The sequence below is a fragment of the Cylas formicarius genome, unplaced genomic scaffold, assembly GCF_029955315.1.
Source record: "Cylas formicarius isolate icCylForm1 unplaced genomic scaffold, icCylForm1.1 PGA_scaffold_10__41_contigs__length_53128322, whole genome shotgun sequence".
NCBI lineage: Eukaryota > Metazoa > Arthropoda > Insecta > Coleoptera > Brentidae > Cylas > Cylas formicarius.
In genome coordinates, this window is record NW_026844214.1 from 8209850 (window position 1) to 8229066 (window position 19217).

Sequence of the window (19217 nt, forward strand, 5' to 3'; positions counted from 1 at the left end):
GACTGAATCTATTGCCTGAGAAGGTCATACGCTAAGTTTTGCTATGATTAAGAACAAGACTGTTGCAGTTCAACCAGGTCTCCGCGACTTCCTCTGCGCGGACACACTCTTCCGCCAGATGAAAGGGATTCTTTCCCCTTATTAGGAGGGCAGCATCGTCTGCATGATGGGGGATGTATAAGGGAAAATCGTTAATGTATATAACGAAAAGTATTGGGCCTAGTATAGAGCCTTGCGGAACACCATACCTGACGGGAAGTTCGTCGCTCCTAGTTCCGTTGATTTCGACCAACTGAGATCTATTGATTAGGTAAGACTTAAGCAATTCGAGCGGAGTGCCCTTCACACCATACCACTTCAACTTCCGATAGAATACATTGTAATGAATACAGTCAAAAGCCTTAGTCAAGTCAAACCTCAGTGCCATCAAGACCTAGTGCCACCTCCTCGACAAGGTCCACAAGAGCAAGAGTCGTAGATTTTCCCTTACGAAAACCAAATTGAAAACTGCTGAACAGATTCTTGCTCTCGAAATAGTCCACGAGCCTGCTCTTCAATATCTTTTCCACCACCTTGGCCAGAACCGGGATAATTGCGATTGGACGGTAATGGATAGGCACAATTTTGGCAATTTTTAGTTGGTCGGGAAAAATGCCGATGGTCGATAACCCCCGAGACATAACCCGCGTCAGACACATTAACCATGATGTTGTCGATGCAGTTGGCACAAGTATTTGTTATTCTAGTGTTATCGTGAATGGTCCCATGCATGCCAAACGAGGCCAGCATGTTCAATAATTCTTTTCGATTGTCGTCGTTATCCAAATTTTGCATTAAAATCACCAACAATAAAAACTTTTTTCGTCGAGGAGTAAATTTCTAAGTTGTTATAAAAGGTATTAAAAACATCCTTTGAACCAGAACGATAAATACTCATAACCACTGTATCGATCGTAGGGAACACAATACAGCAGAATTGGGCATGCAAATCTATACAATATTTATCAAGATCTAATGCCTCTCACTTAATATTATTTTTTACATATATTGCACAGCCACCTTTGGTGGTGCTTTTCCTACACTAGTAACTCTGCAGGATGAAATTTTCACGATTTACACTTTTTACCACATCGAAGTGATTATCCATAAGGAACAGAAACAACATATCGATCTTGCCTCGCAGGCCCTGCACGTTCTGAGAAAATATTCTGAGGACCCCACGACCACACGAAAGAGTCCCAGCTACTTGTTGGGGTGTACCCCCGCGGGACGGGAAAAAAACGATTAATCAGGACCCCGTACGGCCAGTCACCTTGAAGGATGCATAATATTCCGGATATTTTGAATTAACTTTGTCCACATGAGCGTTGTTAACTATTGTAGTGAGGTAGGTAGTTTCGTGACATGAAAGCTAACAGGACTCTCGGCAGCCTGTAGTTTGCATTTGCTCGTATCATTCAGACTTCCTACCAGAGGTGTTTTTTTAGACGATGTAGTTCTACTCAATCCCCTTGAAGTATTACGCTATAGTCCGGCAACATCGGAGGACTTCGTTTCAGTTAAAGCGCTATGGACAGCTATCGCGACATCGCTTTTGGTGACAAATTCGGGACTTTTATTTTTCTGCGGTACTGACTGTTTGTCGTTCGCAGGTAGGCTGTTGTTTACGCCAGTTGCTACTGCAGATGTAGGTGTAATAATAAAAATAAAACAATAAAAATAGCTTAGATACTAATACACGTATCAACCTCTCAATGAATATTTTGTGCGTTAATTCTATTATTCATTTCATTCAACAAACATCAAGCTGATATCATTTAACAAATAGTAGAAAATCACTAAAATCATAGCACTATATATGCTAATAATACCTGCGTCCTTTCAAAATTACTTTGAACCACTAAAACCTTGTGGTATTCAGGAACAGAGCCGAATATATTAAAGGCTTAGGTGATAGAAGCCATACAACATCTGAAGACAAATAAGTAGATCACATAAATGCCAAAATACTAAAGATACTGTAGGAACCGGGGATAGACATACTATTGGACATTTGCAACAAGATCCGACACACTAAGACATGGCCAACGGACTGGATTAAGTCCATATTTATCCCTTTACATAAGAAAGCCTCTACCAAAAAATGTGAAAACTATAGAACAATCTCTTTCATATCGCACGCCAGCAAAATTTTCCTAAGAATAATCGACCGCCGCTTACGGCGTTACCTAGACTCACAAATACCATCCGAGCAAGTCGGCTTTTTGAAAGGAAGAGGAACACGAGACCAAATTTTCAATATTAGACAACTAATAGAAAAGAGAATTTAATTCCCCTATGCTACTCTGCTTTATTGACTAAAAAAAGCATTCGACTTCGTAAAATGGAAATGCTTGTGGCAAATATTCAGAGAAATGGGAATAGCGAATCACTTAATAAGTCTAACTAAGAACCTATATGAATAAAATGAAGCCATAGTGAAAATAGATAACCACTCATCACAGGACAAGGATGCATATTGTCCCCCAGGCTTTTTAACGCCTACGGAAAACTTATAATCAGAAACGCCCTAGACGATTTCGAGGGAGGACTATCAATAGGTGGTAAAAAACTGACAAACCTACGATATGCAGACGATACAACAATGCTGGCGAGAGAGATCGAAATGAGGATGATGTTGAACAGAGTGCAAAGTGAAAATGGGTCTGGAATTAAATCTGAGCAAGACTAAGCTCATGGTGATTGACATAGCGGAATCCTTTCACGTCCGAACCTGACAAACATAGAAAATGCAGATGAATTGGAATTGAATAAGAAACACGAAAATGATGCGGGTTAAATCGCTTGTATTCTCAATCTTTCTCTACGAAGCGGAATCCCAAACTATGAAAACACCAAACATACGAGATGAGATGTGGTGTTGGCAACGTATGCTCCGATTTCATGGACTGAGAAATGTACCAATGAATCTATACTAAGGGAGCTAAAGATCAAAGATAGACTGTCCACAGTATGTCGCCGGCGAATCTTAAAATGCTATGGACACACCACACGACGAGATGGTGACAACCTGGAGAAAATGATAGTACAGGGAAATGTAGAAGAAAAACGACCAAGAGGCAGGTCGTTAGATGGATAGACCAAGTAAAGAAAATCATGGATACGCAGCTGATTGTGTAAGATCACGATTTCTCGGACATAAGAATACGACTAAGAAGAAGAAGATTCAGGAACTGCCATCCGCCTGTTTTTTGGCAGAATTTTCTCAGAATATGCCAAGATCTGTTCTGCGGTAACCCCTGTCCCTGCTGACCAAGGCGGTACATTCAGACCTTCCATTCCATTATGCCTGGACATCCTCGCTTTCTTTCCTAGGAGAGCCCTGTACTCTCGAGAAAGTACAGTACCTCTGTCTTCTTAGATGACAGTGTTCTGTTAGAATTCCTTCTGTTAAACTCAAAAATCTGATATATATTTTTTTAAGTTATGAATTGTATATTATAAAAATAACGTTTCCCAACTTTTCAATCTCCACAGGCTACCGTAATACTTTTTACAAAACTTTTGGATTCCTCCTGCGTCGGTTTTTGCTGAGTCGAACATGCTGACATTTCGCCAGTCATCCTGTTGGCTTCTTCAGAGCTTGACTGAAACTGTTTCAGTTAAATTTCAGATAAATTAAATCATATTTTTTATCTGTCAACATGATGAAAAGCGGAAAGAAATTTTTAAAATACATGTTTTTGAAAATACCTTTAAAATAAAAAGGTTCGGGTAATAATAATAAGAAAAATTCAAATCAAATATTGTAAACATTTGTAAAAAGTTTCAGATTTCGATTTGTGATTACCATTTAATGCGTTAGCACTAGTAGTAAGTAACACGCATGTAAACTAACCAAAACTAAATGATACGTAAACGTACTTACAAGAAAATAGAATTCCAACTTTACATTTCAAGTTTTTTTAGTACCATTGCCAAAAGTATTATTGTCAAATATTGGTTTTTTGTTGCTCCCTCTCCATGAAAAATTAAATATTCTCTCAAATTTTTCATTACGTTTCAACCACATATCGTCAGATAAAGAAAATGTAATTTGATTTATATAAATAATAGAGTGTAACTAGCACTCTTTAGGAGCAACGTCCAAATAAATAAAATAAATTAAAAAAACCTAAAATTTCAATTTTTTGTAATTTACTATAATATTTTCTCAATTAATGAGAAAATTCAGGATAATATTTAAACTTTAAACGCCCAGTTATTCCGAAACCAGCCACACATGAGGCATGTTAAACTGAACCATAATATTTTGGTGTCTAGTATCTCCAGTTCAGAGATTGCCAATTATTTATGAATTTATTCTTGCTATAACTCGTTTTTCGAGATAATTATTCTAAATTTTCACAATGCATTAGTTTATTTTAGAATTTTTTATTAGAAACCAAAACTTGCTCTTAAAGGTTTTTTTTCTAACATTAATATAATTCAATTCGGTTCGGTTTAAATGTTTTTTTTTCCAGTTTTATAGGCCCAAATCTGATCTACCACAGGAACTAAATGAATTTTTGGCAAGTGTGCAACAACATAAACAAGATTTCGCCTACATTAAAGACTATGCCAAAAAACAAAAGGCGTACGATGACCATTTAAAAGAAACACATAGTTTATTTGACGAAGACGTGGTAAATATTGACAGTTAAACCAAAGTTTACAGAATTAAAATACAAGTTGCCGCACGGGCATTGTGCCGCGATTCGACCTTTGGAACGTGTGTCCCCCTCACGCCTAACTTGCAGTAGATTGGCAGTAGGCGAACTACACGGTGCGGTTGCAACAAACATCGCGCATCTTCTACTCGATGAGCGCAAAATGTCTGTGACGTATCGTGCAGTGGAAGATTGTGGCAGTAAATTAAACGAGGGACTGATTTTTTTGTTGTTGTCCATTAGATGAATCCGGGTAATACTATTTTAAAACCTTTTTTTCTCTTTCTGTCCAGGGAACGTCCAGATTTTATTGATTATCTCATCGTTGTTTCCAGGTGTCACGCTTGGAAGAATGTACTTGGATTTATAGACATTCATAGATAGGCTAATATAACGTTAGACTCAAGTCACAGTCGAACGAAAATTTGCAGTTTACATGCTTGCAATACTCAAAACAACGGGAATAGACAAGGACATCCAAATAATTGTAAACCTGTATTGGAACCACAAGGCAACAGTGAAAATGGGAAACCAATTTACAGCGTAGAGTGCATTTTGCCCTCCTGCTCTTCAATCTGTATTCGGAAGTAATATTCAATAAGGTTTTAGAAACGCAGGGATGGGAATAGTAAATGGCAGAAATATCAACATCAACTATGCTGACGATACGATGTTATTGGCAAACAATAATGACGATTTGCAACTACTGATACATAAAATCACAATCGTATGTGAACGGTATTTACTGAAAATGAAACCAGGAAAACGAAATATGTGATTATAAGTAAACAAACTTGCCGATAGAAAAAGTCAATAAGCTCACTTATCTGCGCAGTAGCATTAATGACTGTTGGGATCCATCAGTGGAAATAAAAATAAGAATAGGGAAGCAAGAGCAACGTTCGTACGGATGAAGAAAGCCTTGGGTAGGCACGATATATCCCTATATCTTAGAATGAGGATGGTTCAGTGCTAAATATTGTCCGTCTTATTTTATGGTATTAATTAATGACTATGTGATGAAACATGTGGAGACGTTTGGGATATGGGTGAATCGGCGTCTGCTCGGAATAAATTGGATGGATAATGTGAGAAACATCGACGTTCTAACCAGAATGTCTAAAGAACCAGAAATAAGTGTGGCTATTGAAACGCGTAAGCTACAAAAAGTATGGACGGCTACATCTAATCATGAAAGGAAAGATAAACAGCAGAAGAGGACCAGGACGATGAAAAACATCCTGGTTGAAAAACTAACATCAATGGTATGGTCACTCCTCCGTGCAATTATTCCGAGCAGGGGTAAACAAGACACGAATCGTCAAGATGATAGCCAGCATGATAGCCAACAATCGTTAACGGTTACGGCACTACAAGAAGAAGAAGTGATAACAGCTCGAAATCCCCTTCAGAAATTTACAATTCTTTCTTTGAAATTAGGTGCCAGTTTAACATCTGATGGTAAGATTCTCCTGGGAAATTAACAAACGACCGAATTTACTTGTCGACTGGTACATTCATGTAGTAAATATGTGTACGTTAGAATTAACAAATCGCATCAATTTTTGCACCCTCCATTTTGCGGAATCAAGTAGTGGCGCAGGATAAAAAAGACAAGGATGCTATTTTATGAATATACAAGATGGGGTCTGACAGTAAACTGTAATCAAACAAAATACATGTGTGTGGGAGGAGAGGAACAGGGTCTGGAAGTTGGGAATAGCGTTACGGCGACGTCATGTGAGGAATACTACTGGGAACTAAGATGAATAAGAGTTGACGAACAAGATAGGAAATAGAAGACCGAATAGTGAAGGAGAAAAGAGTCATAGGATGTCTCAACTCTCTGGTCTACACATATTGCTAAAGAAAGGAAAAAACTTATATACGATACGATTTAAAAGCATAGTCCTTTATGGATGCAAAACATAGCACCTAGACAAAGCCTTGGAAAGAAGACTGCTGTGCTTAGAAATGGACTTCTGGCGCAGAGCGACAGGTAAATCAAGGATGGATCGAGTAAACAACCAACAAATAAGAGCAATCATGGACGTGCAGAAGTTATTTGGTATAGCCACGTAGAGGGAATGGGTGAAGAAAGATTACCAAAGCAAATTCTAAAATGGTCATCCACAGAAAGAAGGAAAAAGGGAAGACCTAAGATCACATGCCTAAACGGAATACGCCGAGCCATGTCAGAAAGGAAACTACAACCAGGAGACTGGGAAGACCGAAAGGAATGGAAACCGGAAGACATAGGATGCTATAGAACCGGATATCATTATTATAATGTATAATACATGAAATCAACACTGCAAGCGGCGGATGCTAGTGAGAATGTTCAAACCAAATAGGTATTTACATTTAGGTAGCTGTAGTTGTTCATTTATTTATGGCTCAGCTACACTACCAAGATTAATACTGACAACCTTTAACGTTGGTAAAAGAAAAAATGAAAATTTCATAGCGTACTTGCTAGTTGAAATGGGCTTTCTATTATGCCAATTACCATTTTAACTGGTACATATTTGATGTGGCGGAAGTTTGTCTATAAATTTATATAAAAATAAGATAAAACAAATTGTAATTATAAAAACAAAATTTTAGTTTTTTCCTTTGTATGTCCACTAATTAACCAATTATTGTAATAAAAAAATATTTAAATTTATTTATGTAATTAATGTAATCACGGTCTACTACAAAGCTTAATAACTCCTTTGAAAAAGAAGCTATCAAGCAGAACGAAAAATTAAACCATTAAAGTAGAACAAGGCTTGAAAGGTTTGACAATAGAAATTTTCCATTCGTAACACTAAATTCCAGAAGGTCTGTTTAATTTTCAAATCAATAGTATTCCTATACTAAATATGGAAAAAAATACGAATTTAAAACACTCTCTGGAATTTACTGACAGGAATAGAAAATTTTTATTGTCAAATCCTTCAAGCATTGTTTTATTTTTATGGTTCAATTTTTCCTTCTGCTTGGTACCTTCTTTTTTAAACTTTACGGTAGAGCAATATTTTTGTCCGAGAAGCGTATATTCGTATATTTGTTTAAAAATTTCAATTTAAATTATGTAGCTATGAAGATATCTTTATTAAGTGCGTCATTTTATTTATTTATAAATATATCATATTTTTGGAACCCCCACGTATATGCTTCACGCGGGATAAACATATAATCGGAGATCCCTGGTAACCCAGTAGAATAATAAACGGGAATGAATGGGAAGCGGATCTCGTCACGTCGAATTTACATCAAAGGTTTGATGGAGAGTGCGGCAACTTATATATTAATTCTGTAAACTTCGGTAAAACGAGTTTTTTCCTATACTATGTACTTTATTATCTTAGGGCTACGGTGAAAGTGCTCTGGAAGACGGAAAAAAATCACACGGGTATTCCAGCTTGGATGATGTGCCTAATAACGACATTTACCCTTTTATGTATCAGACAAACATGGAAAATAAATATCCTAACGAACGGTATAGCAAATATTTACACAGTCCGATTCGGTTACGAAGAGATGTGGAATCCAACTACGCAAATAACGGGTTAGGTGGACGATTAAAACGCAACTCGGAAACATTGAAAACGGAGAAAAACGATTATTTAAAAAATAGTAAAAGAGGCGTGCAAATTAATATCAAAGATTATGGACAGAAGTTGGACAAAACGGACGAGGATTACAGCGATCCGAAATCGGTTGTTCTAAATATTGAGCCCGTCGGATCATCGGATGCCAAGAACTCTTTTTCCGCCGGTGCCGCAACCGACGAAGAAAAACAAATGGGTCCCAATTTTGCCATCTCCGTTGCCAATATGGCGCAAAAACACACCGATCGTGAAGAATCTAACAAACTGTCTCAACGTATAAACAATGTCGCACGTCAGCCTGAAGTATATCGTGGTGATAGGAATAGCAATCATCAAAACAGACGTTATCAGGTCGGAAATGACAAAGCCGATTATGATAAAGTAGAAGGTGTAATACTGGATGGCGCAAACAAAGGAACCGCGAAAGAAACCGTAAACGATAACAAAATATCTAACAAAAGGCAACTCGACTTGAAGCAACATGAAAACGACGGTCTAGCATTCCTCAACTTGCAACCACTTGATGCCACGACCATTTCGTTTGAACAGGTGGAGCCCGCGGACCATTTAGTTTTTAATTTAGGAGACGATTCGGATCAGCGCAATAAATACGTGGAACCCTCTAATCAAAATGAGGAGGAGACTCGATTAAAATCAAATGACTTGGAGAAGAATACGTTTCAAAGCATGCAAGCTGTAGAATATAGTAAAGATGGCAATAGAGAATTAAGCGATGACCTCGAGGAAGAGCGTGATGACGATACATACGTCATTGCCTACGATGACGAAAATGATTTCGAAGAAGTTGAAATAAAACCAAGTCGCTTCGTCGAATTAGGTCATAATTCAAAAAATAACTTATTCGACACATACGAAAACAGTCGATGGAATAACGTACGCAATAAATTCAAGATGGAGCAGAGAGCTGACCGCAGAAACAATCTGTACGGCAAAGTCAGGGACCTCCCAACTCAAAGACGCGTGGTTTTAAATCGTCCGCTTGCGTTTAACGAATTGAACGATTTAATTGCTAATCCGCAGGCGAATAGAGAACCCAGGCGAGGAGCGCACGTTCGAAAAGGCAAGAAAAAATCCGAACACCGTCACTCGAAAAAAAAAACGCGTAAGGGTAAAAGGAGGAAACAGAAATGCTATGCGAGTGAGGATGATGCGATTTTAGACGATTTTATCCCAGCTTTCCATAAAAGAAGCCTGAAAGCGGTCGAGTCGATGTACGACGCTTATTTGGGGGATTTTGGGGAGCAAGACGCAATAGAGAATATAGACCACGCGGAATTTGATCAAAAGTTAAACGCCGATGTTGAAGGTGAAATCGAAAATGAACTTGAATTCCCGTCAGAATACGAAATCGACGACGATGATAAAGATTACAATTATGCTGTAGTCAAGTCGATGGAATTCCCAGATGCAAATTCGTTGCATAACAATGACCAGGAACCAGGATTGTCAGATGTTGTCAATGTTGATAGGAGAACTAAGAAGAAAGAAACAGCAAAAGGAACTACCAAGAAACCTACCAAAAAAACTAAAAGACCAGTAACAGATAAAAAGAAAAATGAATATCGCAATTCGCAATCCGATCGCAATCCGATCCCGTCGGATATATTTTCAGAAGATGGACATCAGGGATTGTCAAGCGTTACTCATATTCGTGGCAGAACCATGAAGAAAAGTAAACCAAAACCGAAAAAAGTATTAAAGGCAACAACTACTGAAGCAAAACGCACCAAATCGCTAACAGATGAAGAAAAACAGGCGCTGTTGCTAAAATTTAATAACGGATTCCAGCGATGGCCCCGATTTGTACTCGAAGACAAAAAGTACAAGAAACGTCTCGGAAGTTTGTCGCCGAACGAACGTTTTGCCAACTTGTATATACCACAAAAAGACAATTATTTTGTAAGGAGTCCAACTAGTGATAGAATTAAAAGGGTTACTAATGAAAAGCAAGAAACAATCGCTGGACGAAAATCCGCAAAACAATTCGCTCATGAAATGGATTCAGCTGAAGTTGAACAGGAACCCGTAGTGAATAAACGAGAGGATACAAAAAATATAACTCGGGCAGGTAAAATTATCAGTGGCATTGCATATTTTGCAATACGTCAGGAAGGGTAAGAAAACAAATTGAAAATTTTCAACAAAAAGTGTCAAGGACGAATTTGCAGGTACAAATAACATTGTGTAATTGAAAATTGCTCTCTTTTTTTTATCGGTAATGTTTAAAATAAATCGAAAGTAATACCATATTAATTAATTGTTATCTTTTGTAAAGAGGACATTCAAAATTTTGGTTGCTGACCCAATCACTTCACTTATTCAAAGAAGTTATACCATGGGCTAAATTAAAGTTCTTTCCGACAGATCAACGCTTGCAAACAACGACAAGAACTGTCTTCGATTTGAATATTCGCGAGAATGTCACCATAGATCCCATGATCCTTGCCACAGCGACTTTCCCAAATGTTGTTCAAGAAGTGCTGAATAATGTTAACGATGACGTTTTGGACCAAAAAACAAGAGCAGAAGTTGATGTGGTGAGTGATCAGTCAGATACACCGAATGTTCCAAAAAATTTCATACATGAAAAAGTTTGTCTAATATTTCAAAAGAAAATATATTTTTGAGAGAGAAAAATGTTTATTGAAATTGTTAATAAGTATAAAAACTTTTAATAAACATATCAGCCAAGGTTAAAATATTTATTATTTATTGAGTAAAGGTGCTATAAAATTAAATTATGCTAATTTTAGAGCAGAGCGATTTGCAAATATCTAGAAATAACTGTCCAGGAAAATTTTCCAGACACCTAAAGTTTCGATCTTTCTTAGGGTGCTTCAAAAAATATGAGCCGACAATCGGCTGACGAAAAAGAAGAATTCATGTAAACGTAGGTCCAGATATGCAAAATGAATATATAAATAAATTCTAAACTTCAATATTAAAAAAAAACAACGGTTTTTACGAAAATCCTTAATTCGTAGACTACATGAATGCAATAAAACTGATGGTGGTCATCTCTATCGTTTCCATTAGTATTAATTACAATAATATTATAGCGTTAAGATACGCAAATGAACTTATGAGTCAAAAACGTACTCTTTGTGGTTTAGTAAAGTGAATAACAAAAATTGCACAACAGTCAGTACCGTACACCTGTTTGGCTAGATTATTCTTTAAGATAACTCACGGGACGGTACTAAACTTTACATTGTTTATCTAATTAATGCAATAGTTCTCTATCATCATAAATGACGTTGTCAAATTTCAACAAAATCGCAAAAAATATTTTAAATATTGTAAAAAAAAATCTCTAGGTTTTTTGAAACATCCTGTATGTGTTTCAAAAATATTTTGCCGACTGCTGTCATACTGTTGTCACATTTAACTAAAAACTAATGGCAATGAGCATAAATTTTGTTACACAGGAATTCTAAGTATTTATTATTAAAATCTACGTTTTTTTAGGAAAAAAAAACATTAATCTTGATTTTAATCGCTGCATAAATTTAATTTAATATTACAACTGTAAGAAAACCATACTTTTACTGGGATTAGACAATGCGTTGTTATGCTAATAGAGAAAGCAGAACATCTCAAAAATGAGATAGTTACCGATATTGAGTAACGAAAAAATTTCAACAACCACTGATCCACGCCCCTAGGCTCATCTCGTCCGGCTTTTGAAAAAGGTACATTACAAGCGAATTAAAACTATGGTCCTGTTAACAATGACTATCATCAAACTAATACTACTAATAAGTCAGAGAAATATATTTAAGATGCTAGTACTACAAAAAGAGGTAGGAAGATAGAAGATATGGTAGGTAAGGTAAATTGTTGATCTATTCGAGGAGTTCAAGATTCAAAATACAGGGTTATTTATTTCAATCTTTAAAGTTGTCTCTGGGAAACTTTCTATATCGCCAAATAGTATTGTTGTACATCAAATTTCTAAAGATTTTGTTTTTTAGTTCTCCCAGACTTTCAATAGGACACTCAAATTGTGCCACTTTTTAAAGTATAATTTCTTTAAACTAACAATCCTAGAAACGTGACCAACTTTTCATTTCTCAATTTGAACTTTTGAAAACAAATTTAAAAAGAAACAAGGACGTGGAATAAAAATAAAGACGATCGAATCCACATTTATATATTCTCACTGTCATCTAACGAATATTTGATACATGATTAAATCAAGTCATTGTTAACTTTTTATTTTTGCAAAATGAACTTTTTCTGCTATTTTGTCGAATAGATAAAATTCACACAAATTATTCAGTGATCCTGCTATAATAAATGTTTGCAGGTAGAGAGTGCTTCAACTTCTCAGCTTTTGGCAACGAGTGCGGCAGCCCCTTTTCGATTCCCTACTGATTCGCAATATGATGAAGAAGAAGGATGCGTTACGTACCGTCCCGTACGCGTAACCTCTATTTGCCAGGATCCGTTACCAGGCCAAAGCCCCAGCACCGTAACCACAATGTTGGCACTCGTGAATGAGAGTAGCTATTCGGTACGTTACAACAACAACAAAGTTTTAATACGACGCAAATCAATAAAAAAATAAAACATTTCTTGGCAAATTTTGATGTAGGTTGAAAAGACTGTTTTCTACTCCCGTGTGTAAAATGCGTAATCCGCTGCGCTCCGCTCGTGTCAAATAAACTACAATAACAATTAAAATCTAGTTGACTAGTCGGTAAATAAAGTGACATTTATAATTTAAGTTTGCCACAGAAATTTTACATACCGTTCTCATGAACTTTAGTGGTTTTTGCAGTTTTTATATTAATATCTTGCCTAGACCAATTGTATGATTTTCAGATATCCATGTATCATCACTACAAACAAAACAAAATTGAAGGTTATGACCTGCTTTTCTTACTCATACGATCTTTAAATTTAATCCTCATAAAAGATCTATCCTTGAAGGATTTTTCTTTCAATTACAGTCTTTATCTTTAAATAAACTACTTAATGATCAATTGCAAAAGTTAAACAAACAACATAACGTTTTAAAATTGTTTTTATTCCGTTTTTTATTTGACATATCCAAAAATACATCTCTACACAGTTAAAAAGAGGCAACAATAGCAAAACCCATCGGAACGATCAACGAATGGTACGAAATTCAGTAATCCGATTATCTGTTATTATTTTTAATTTGTTAAATTGTGATTTTTTCGTCGTAGAAAAAATATAGTATGCCACACATTTGGTAAACTCTTTATCTCACTCGTTTATTAAGCACTCTCTCCGCTCGTGCCAAATAAACGCGCCAGTCAAATGCTATAATTAGCAATGTGCACTTTAATCTGTTTGTGTCGTGGTCAATATTATTTATTTTGACAGTCATTGCGTTATCACCTGTTCGTATTAGAAAATGATGCGAGCGTACCCAAAAAAGATAAATAAGGAAATAACCTTCCGCTATGGAACTTTGTTTTCAATCTTAATGCTGTTCAAACTTCTCATGGAGTTACGATATCTTTTTGTTTTGGGTCTTAGGCCAATTATCTCATTCCTGAAATAATATATCGGAGAAACTACCCAACATCGTTTTTAAATTTGTTACAGGTCAATCAGACCAAGGCCGAATATCTGGATTTGAACGATATTCTCGGAGGAAATTTACCGAAACAAATTGTTAATGAAATATGGTCCGAAGCCCGACGTTCCATCAGGAAAGGTTTAAGGGCCGGCCCTTTTAATGTAAGAAATAAATTATTCGTCGGCATATACCATTTAAGGAGCACAGCAACAAACAATTTTATTACAGTTAAATTTGGAACTATCGAACTACAACAGCAGCGCGGAAACAAGTCAGATTTTAAACGAGATGACGAAATTAATATTTCAACTTCAACGCAGCACGTCGTGCCAACAATTGCCCGTCAGCTTAAAGAACTACATTTCAGAGATTACAGGAAACCCTAAAGACGATATTTTGAATAAATTAAAGGAGATGAACGACATCGGTAAGCCATGGAAGGCTAATCTTTCGTGAAGCTTATATCTTTTTACACTTCTGGTTGTGGTTAGTTTTGGGTTCCTTGTTTTTGCATTTTCAAATACCAGCTAATTAATTGCTTAAAATAAAAAAACTTAGGTGTCTAGGACATTGTGGTACAGAACAGACTGCGCATGTCTCTAAATGTGCATTAATCTGCACTTTGCTTTATTTTCTTTCTAAACCGATAACTTTTCTCGTGCTTTTCCTGAAAATTTAATCGAATCTAAGCAAATTTTGACTAAATCTTGCTGAAAAAATGCCACCTCGAAACTGTAAAGTGTCAAATTGCCAAACTGTCAGCGGCCATGTTGGTTCTTGAACACAGCAAGGTCTTATTGGTTCGAAGCAGGATTTAAAATTGCTGGTCTTATTGGTTGACGCATATTGCGCAAATATATCCAAAGGAACCAAATTTAACAAATAAATACGAGGCTAACATCTGAGAGATCGGCATTTGCAGCTCATCAGCATAGATATAGATCACGGTAACGTACCACAACGTACTTAATTGTAGCAAGCTTCGCGTGATTTCTGAAGCCAAGGTTCATGTTAGGCACTTACTCCGGTGCTCTTACTTGGTGATTCAGTTTCTAAACCAAGATTTTTTTAAACTTTATTTACTTTACTCTATACTTTATTAGAATATTTCAATATTACAATTATAATGACTATCTCGTCTAGATACCTAAATTTAAAAAACCTGTATGTGTGAAAACCCCACATTAACTAGTTTAACTAAACTAAACAATTAAGTCAAACCTGGAAGAGTTTTCTAGAATATAGTTTTCGGTCTCTAGAAAACATCTTGGTTTATTTAACTTTCCTTACACATAGAGGATACCGATTATAAAAATTTATAAATAAATAAATTATTGTCTGCAGATTACTTTTAGTTTCATAATTATAGTTAATTTTTGCCTGTCTGGAAGAATATTTATGAATATGTACATGTACTCAAGATAAACAATATGCAACACTGTAAATATCTGTACTACAAAGTAACATAAAGTACGTCCCCCCGATATTAGAATCCTGTAGCTCTGAAGCGGATCAACTAATGCTTTATAAATAAGTGCAACAGGATTTTAGAATGAAATTCTAGTAACATGTAAAATTTATGCAATAAAGAACTGTTTTTTTTTTTTGTTAAGGACAAGATATGATTATCCCATTTAAGGTTTTTATCAACCATCACTACCAAATATTTTATAACATTATTTCCTTAATTGGTTCTACTAAAGTGTCAATATATATTTGTGAAAAGTTTTTCATTTTCACCTTCACACCTTTCCAAGAAGAATCACCAAAAACAATCACTGTGTCGTCCGACAATCTTTCATTGCTCATTTTCACACAACGCCGTAAAGTATTCCAACTTCATTTCCAACTAGTAACTCGACATTTCACAATAAAACATAAAAAATATCTTTTAAATCTCTATTAACGGGCTTAAACTGAAATAACTAATATAGTACCTACATATCACTGAATCCAAAATGTTATAAAACCAATTAATTCTCCTCCAAGGTTAAAACCTAAAAGTTACTATAATGTATATAATTTGTTTTTTCTATAACTTATTTCGATAGGTATAATTCCAGTATTTTATCTAAATAATTTTTTTATAGGATTAACACTGTATTCTCTAACAATGTTTTTCTCTATTTATTATTATTATCATTATTATTATTATCGCGAACAGCACTGCCTCAACCGTCTAACTTTCTTAATACATTAAATAATAGACGCGTTTGTTGCGGTATATCCATCTTAACAAAACTTTGGTAACTCGAAAGGTTTCCCATTTTTCTAAATTGAGGCCTATTGCCGCGGATTCCATACTTTTCAAGTACTTCAACTAATTGGACACGTGACACTGTATCAAACGCCTTTTGTAGGGCTAGAAAGACAGCAGCACACCTATTACCACCATTCTGATGGTTAGTAATTTCGTTAGTGAACTCCACTACTCTACTGAATGAAACCAAATTGATTCTTCTAAGAAAATCAAAGAGATAAGGACATTTTCTTATATGACATCTAGGATCAACAATACGAAAGTGTAAAATTTTAAAATTTTTGAAGTAATTTTATCGTTTCCTGGAGCGCAATTATGTTTTAAATTATTTATGTTTTCTATTATCCTATTTATCGTAGACTTTTTTGTGCAACTCTAATTTAGCGGCCATTTTTCCTAATATGTTGATAAAATATTCACGGAATATATTAGTTACTTCTTTTTAATCAGTTATTAAAATATCATCTTTTTTAAAGATATGTTTTCATTAAATCGGCTGTTATTTTCATTTGTAGCTTCATTAATTACTTCATAAATTTTCTAATATTATTATTTTCATTTACTTTTTGCATATAAAAAAAATTTAGTATTCATTATAAATTTATTTAGCAAATGCCGATAAGATTCATCATTTTGTCTCTAGTTTTTATAGAAGTAATTATTCCATTTGTAATCCCTGGTTTTATCCTACGATGGCTCCTATTAGAAGCTATTGTCTCCTCTACAATCTTAATTAACTTATCAATGAAAAGATTCACTACCATTCCAGGATCATGAATATCTAAAACGTCATTCTAGTTCAAATCATCCGCTGATTTTGTCAAAATTAACTCTCTTTTTGGTCTACCTGTTTTGTGGACTGGACGAAATACTTTCATTTGCACCGCCTCTCCTACAAGAACAATTTATATGGATTGGATATGAGATGGTCTGTGATTTGGCAATTTAATGGGACATTAACTTTCGTTTTAAAGAATTCATGATCTAAACATATTCTAGTGACGTCCTGATATAGAGAAACAAAATTGTGTGCTACCATCAGAGCGTAATATTTACAGAGAGTACTATCCGTATTACTTAATAGATCTAAATTAATATCTCCAAGCCTTTTTAATTATAGTAGGAATTAATGAAATACATCTGGAACAATAGGATCTGATTCTGCTTATCGTAAACACAGGTTTCTCTCCTGTAGTTAAATGTCTGGTCAATGTTGGCAGAGAATTATTGGAGGTGATAAATAACTACATCCTCATTCGGTGTCAGAGTTAATAACAGTGGTTAATTGATAACGCATTCTCCAAAACTAATTTTTGCGTATGTGTGCACGAACACATTACAGGACGTTCAATACCATTTCCAGATTTTGACGATTACCAAGGGGCATATATGTTCCACGCAGATCAGAGCGACAAACTTGAAGGCAAGGTTGAAGTTTTAAAGAGTTTACTGAACAGATATAATAACTTGCCTGCTGACTGCAAAGAGAGGGCAGAGCCAGTTAAAGAGTATATTGAAAAACATCTAGGAATGGTGAACACTATGCTCGAGAATGGCAAGAATGGCAACTCAAGTGAAAAACAACACAAATCGAAAAAATTGCGGGACGTGAATCGTAGACGCAAAAAATTTGAAGGTAAAAACTCTATCTACGCGGTTTTAAAACTTTCTCGAGTGATTTTTAGTGATTTTACAAGAATTTTTGGCAATGTCGCTTATTATTAATTCATCGCGTTTTATGCTGGTTGCGATTTATTACTAATGGATAATAATCCAAGGGAAATATAGTTTTGGTTACAAGGAATAAAGGCTTTGGTTTCAAAAAATATTGCTTCAAATAAAAATTATCTTTCAAATACAAAATTCAAGTTTATTTAAAATATTTTTGCTTGTTGGCAGCAACACACTTGATCTTTTTCAAAATTTCATGTAAATTAATATATTTATAGGAAAACACAGTAAAACGTTTAAAGAAGATGATTTTCTCCGAGAGAAATTGATAAAAAAGCAGTTAGAAGAAGTTGGTTTGGGAGAAAATCAACGATTTTCTCCAATGTTTAGTATCGATGAGTTAGTAGAGAACAATAAAAACAAAAGCAAACCCAGAGCGAGGGCTTCAAAGAAACGGGTTGGCAAAAGACAGATCAACACTTCAACATCCACACAATATGGAAAATTGGCAGATGCAGTACGACAATTAAACAACAAAAGAGAAAAACAACAAAGAATTCAGGCAATGTACGGAAGAAAAGATAACGTTGACGACGAAGATCACAATGAGGAGAAAGCAGGGTTTGATTCCGCTATGGTATTGGATTTTTAATTATTATTAAATATATAATTTACAACTTAACTCCCATGCTTTTACTCACGTTTTCTACTTGCTACTCTACTCTAAAATACTCAATTATGTACTGATCAAGCATCCGCTTCCTTAACCACCATGGTCGACATTTTCGGTACTTGAGTTACTGGTCATTTTAGCAAGGGATGGTATTTTGGCGTTTGTCAGTTCTGATGGCCGCGACATTCGTCACTTAGTGAATGTACCGATGCTATTTTGCAAAAATATACCTAAATATTAGTGGTCGCAGAAAAAATATAACATGGAAACTTCTTGAGTGTATTAAACACTAACTTCACTACGCTCCACTCGTGCCAAATTAATTTTTTAATACCTAAAATAGTTAGTCATATTGCAGTGATGACATTCTTCGATACTTCGGATAGTTTGATTATGGGAAACCACGCTATATGGAGAAAAACATATACACCACTTAATTCAACTAATTCAAGAGTTTTAATTCCTTATACTTTGCTGCTTTGAAATACAAATAAATTTTAGATACGTATATTAATATTAAAAAAGGAAGAACTGTTCCTATTACCAAAATATAAAGTTTAAAAAACGAAGATAATTTTAGGCCCTTTAACAAAAAACTTTTGAGGGATAACGAAAGTCACGTGATCCCATACAGTAGCATAATTTTGTGACAAAAGTGACAAAAGTTCCCATAAATGTAGGTCATAAAATTCATTGTTTCTGAGATATAGGGTTTTAAGGTTTGTTTTTT

At 35.2% G+C, this 19217-nt stretch overlaps 1 protein-coding gene across 1 annotated transcript in view; it reads left to right on the forward strand.

The window, feature by feature from the left end:
• Nucleotides 1-19217, forward strand: part of LOC132708237 (uncharacterized) — a 44593-nt gene that overhangs the window by 15358 nt on the left and 10018 nt on the right. Inside the window, exons 3-10 of the mRNA XM_060680415.1 lie at nucleotides 4524-4685; nucleotides 8066-10397; nucleotides 10694-10866; nucleotides 12639-12845; nucleotides 13910-14044; nucleotides 14112-14310; nucleotides 17507-17779; nucleotides 18093-18451. Of these exons, the coding sequence (XP_060536398.1) occupies nucleotides 4524-4685; nucleotides 8066-10397; nucleotides 10694-10866; nucleotides 12639-12845; nucleotides 13910-14044; nucleotides 14112-14310; nucleotides 17507-17779; nucleotides 18093-18451 (3840 nt within the window). The remainder of the gene's footprint in view (nucleotides 1-4523; nucleotides 4686-8065; nucleotides 10398-10693; nucleotides 10867-12638; nucleotides 12846-13909; nucleotides 14045-14111; nucleotides 14311-17506; nucleotides 17780-18092; nucleotides 18452-19217) is intronic.